At 69.1% G+C, this 3,522-nt stretch overlaps 1 protein-coding gene across 3 annotated transcripts in view; it reads left to right on the forward strand.

Moving 5' to 3' along the window:
• Positions 1-3,522, forward strand: part of LOC119535725 (epidermal growth factor receptor kinase substrate 8-like protein 2) — a 28,027-nt gene that overhangs the window by 23,654 nt on the left and 851 nt on the right. For all 3 annotated transcript variants that reach the window (XM_037838035.1, XM_037838037.1, XM_037838034.1), the window contains 7 exons: positions 2-134; positions 353-453; positions 1,555-1,660; positions 2,230-2,349; positions 2,717-2,789; positions 2,949-3,129; positions 3,304-3,436. In XM_037838035.1, coding sequence (XP_037693963.1) covers positions 2-134; positions 353-453; positions 1,555-1,660; positions 2,230-2,349; positions 2,717-2,789; positions 2,949-3,129; positions 3,304-3,436 — 847 coding nt within the window. The remainder of the gene's footprint in view (position 1; positions 135-352; positions 454-1,554; positions 1,661-2,229; positions 2,350-2,716; positions 2,790-2,948; positions 3,130-3,303; positions 3,437-3,522) is intronic.

The raw sequence follows: 3,522 nt of genomic DNA on the forward strand, positions 1-3,522 counted from the left end.
GCTCCGAGTGGCCCCGAGAGCCGCCGGTGCCCGTCTACGTGCCCAGGTTCCACAGCGGCTGGGAGCCGCCCCTGGACGTGCTGCAGGATGCTCCCTGGGAGGTGGAGGGGCAGGTGCCCGCCCCCGACGGCGAGGTCAGGGCACCCCCAGCCCCACCCGGCCCAGCACCACCCACCACCTCGCTGCCTCCCAACCCCTGCCAGCTGCACCCACCCCTCGTCACCACACGCGCTGGCAAAGGACCCCGTCTCCCTCCCTGCTCCTTCGGTCAAGCATTCGTCACCCCTGTTTGGTGTCCCCTGGGGCCAGCCCCCACCCCACACCCAGCTGAGACCACCCCCTTTCCCCACAGCCGACCCCCATGGGCCGACTGTCCTTTCGACACTCTCCGAAGCACAGCCTGGCATCCGAGCCCACACCCCCAGGAGACGCCAGCTCCCCCCACACTCACAGGTAAACCCCCAAAGTCACAGTCACCCCTGAAAACGCAGAGGCCTTAATGGGTACACTGCCACCAGCTGACGGCAAATGCGTTCACGTGATTCAAGTGCTCCGAACCAGAAGCAGGTTTTCATTTTAACTTCGTAACCATATTACAGTCGAAAAAAATTTCCAAGAGTCACCATCTATATTTACGTTCTAGGACCTCATTAAACAGCTGAACGTAAGTGGTTTTATCCAACGCGGTTGCCCGGTTGGGGCTTTTGGGCTGAGTCTCGGATAAAGCTGGGGGAGGAGGGTCCGGGCTAAGGAGTGCCCCTTCTCGTGCCAGCCCACCCCGTGTCCACAATGGCCAGTGGGCAAACGACACACCCGAGGGGCCAGGGGGCCTGACCTTCCTTTTCTCTCCTCCCCCTTCCTGACCCCACACTGATCCAGAAACTTCCTCGGGAGCTCTGACCCTGCCAGACCCCGGGATTTGGTTTAAGGAGGCAGTACGTCCCCTCTCGCCCCTCACCGGCAGCTGGTACTAGGGTCTCGGCCTTGACTCTCAGCCCCTAGCCTGCCCACCCCGGCCCCGGACTGACAGCCTCCAGCCAGGGCCCACACCCCAGTGTGCTGGGCCTGCACCTGGATGAGGGAGCTGGCCTGGTGCTGGGGCCAGAGTGAACGGGAGGGGTGGCCATGGTCTGCCCCGTGCCCCATGGAGGCCCCACGGGGGCTGAGTGCGGCAATGCCCACGCTCAGTCTCGGAGCAGCGGCCGACCACGATCTGACCCCGTTGGTCAGCGGCACCCTGGGGAGGCCGTCCCCCCAGGCTCCGGTTTCCTCAGGGCCCAGGGCCTGCAGACCCCCAAGTGCCCAGGCTGGGGCCAGCCTTGCTGTCCCCCAGGCCCCGCAGCCCGGCCCCGGCCCCCCCGCGCCCCGCGCCTGGCGCTCTGGGGCTGTCACAGTTTCCACTCCTGGTTGGCAGCGCAGCCGCTCTCCGTGCGAACTCCCCGAGCTGGCAGGGAGGCGGCCAGTGCTCGGGAAACCGCTCCCCTCCAGCCCAGGCACCAGCTCTGGGAGGAGACCCCTGCCCGCCCTGGGCCTCAGCCCCCCCTGTCCACGCAGGGGCTACGAATCCACGCCCGCCATGGCCAAGTATGTCAGGATCCTGTATGACTTCACGGCCCGGAATGCCAACGAGCTGTCAGTGCTCAAGGATGAGGTCCTGGAGGTGAGCAGGGGCCGGGTGGGGTGGGCAGGGGCGGGTCTGGGAGCAGTGACACCGGGACACTGGCCTGTCCACCTGACCCCTTTCGCAGGGGCCCCTTTCGGGGCTCCTATCTGTACCCACAGCACAGCCTGGCTGAGAGGGGGGACTCCCTATTTCAGGGATCCCAAAGGTGGTGCAGGGCCCCTGTGCCAGCCTGGGCTTGGCCCGGGGCCTCTGTGTCGAGAGACGCCCCCAAGTGTTGCCCCGGTGGGCTTGTCATCTGGCCCCGCCTCGAGGCCCTGGCTGTGTGTGGAGCCAAGCGGAATCCAGGCCACCTGCTGGGGGACGGAAAGTGGAGCAGGCGGGGGGGTCTGTACCCCAGGCAGGCTAAGAGCCCCAGCCCCTGCTCCTGGGAGTCAGTGCCCCAGAGCCCCCGCTGAGGCCGGGGGGGGGCTGGACCAGGAGCCTGGGGGTTGTCACCAGTGCGCCCTGTGAGCAGTGGCCTTCGGGGAGAAGCGGGACTCCCCCGCCCATCTGTGGAGGGGCTGGCGCCAGGGGCGGGGGTCTGGGTGACGGTGCGCGGCCCCCAGGTGCTGGAGGACGGCCGGCAGTGGTGGAAGCTGCGCAACCGCAGCGGGCAGGCGGGCTACGTGCCTGGCAACATCCTGGACGAGGTCCAGCCTGGAGACGTGGGCGCCCCCCTGGAGCAGGTGGGCATGGGCAGCAGGGTCCCTGGGCTGGGGCTGGGGCTGGGATGGCAGGGGCTGCCTGGGACTCTCCTATGGGCCCGACGGACCCTCCCTGAGCATGTGGGGCCCACCGGGCTGCAAGCATCTGACAAGGGGAGTGCCCAGCCCCCAGGACTGGGGACGCCTGCCAGGAGGAGTGGAGAGGGTGGGGATGTGGGGACCCCCAGGGTCTTGGTGAAGGGAATGCAGGCCTGGCCGGGGCCGAGCTCTGCAAGGGGTGGGGGTCCAGAAGGGGAGCCCCTCACTTTCCACGGGCCCTGGGCATCCCCCAAGAGCTGGCGGGAGGGGTGAGGAGCCTGAGGAGGCTCCCCACTCTGCCCGCCCACAGGCTGGTCCAAAATACTGGGGTCCTGCCAGCCCGACCCACAAGCTTTCTGCAAGCTTCACTGCGAACAAAGATGGTGAGAGGATGACTCTGAGAAGGGGAAGGGTCCCCAGGAGTAGGTGCAGAGGGGAGCGGAGTGGGGAGGGGAGGGGAGGGGGGAGGGGAGCGGAGTGGGGGCGGAAGGGGAGGGGGAGCGCGCCCCGGCTGACCGCCCCCTCTATCGTGCACCCCGCAGAGCTGATCCACCACATGGACGAGGTCAACGACGAGCTCATCAAGAAGATCAGCCACATCCGCGCGCAGCCGCAGCGGCACTTCCGCGTGGAGCGCAGCCAGCCCGTGAGCCTCCCGCTCACCTACGAGTCGGGGCCCGCGGAGGTCCGCGCCTGGCTCGAGGCCAAGGCCTTCAGCGCGCGGTGAGCGCGGGGCGGGGCCTGGGGCGGGGTCCGGCGCGGGGCGGGGCCTGGGGCGGGGTTGGGGGACGGGTCTGGGGGCGGGAGGGGCCCTGGAGCCGGCGGGGCCTGGGGACGGGGTCCGGCCGCGCGCCCCCAGCCGCGCCCTGCGCTCACGCCCGCCGCCCCGCGCGCCAGGACGGTGGGGCACCTGGGCATCCTGACGGGGCCGCAGCTCTTCTCGCTCAACAAGGAGGAGCTGAAGAAGGTGTGCGGCGAGGAGGGCGTGCGCGTGTACAGCCAGCTCACCGTGCAGAAGGCCGTCCTGGAGGTGAGGCGCGCCCTGGGGCCGCCTGCGGGGGGAGCCCCCTGGGGACCCGCCCGTGGTGCCCACGCTGAGGCCGCGCCCTTCCCTAG

The sequence above is a fragment of the Choloepus didactylus genome, chromosome 6, assembly GCF_015220235.1.
Source record: "Choloepus didactylus isolate mChoDid1 chromosome 6, mChoDid1.pri, whole genome shotgun sequence".
In the NCBI taxonomy this organism is placed as follows: Eukaryota; Metazoa; Chordata; class Mammalia; order Pilosa; family Megalonychidae; genus Choloepus; species Choloepus didactylus.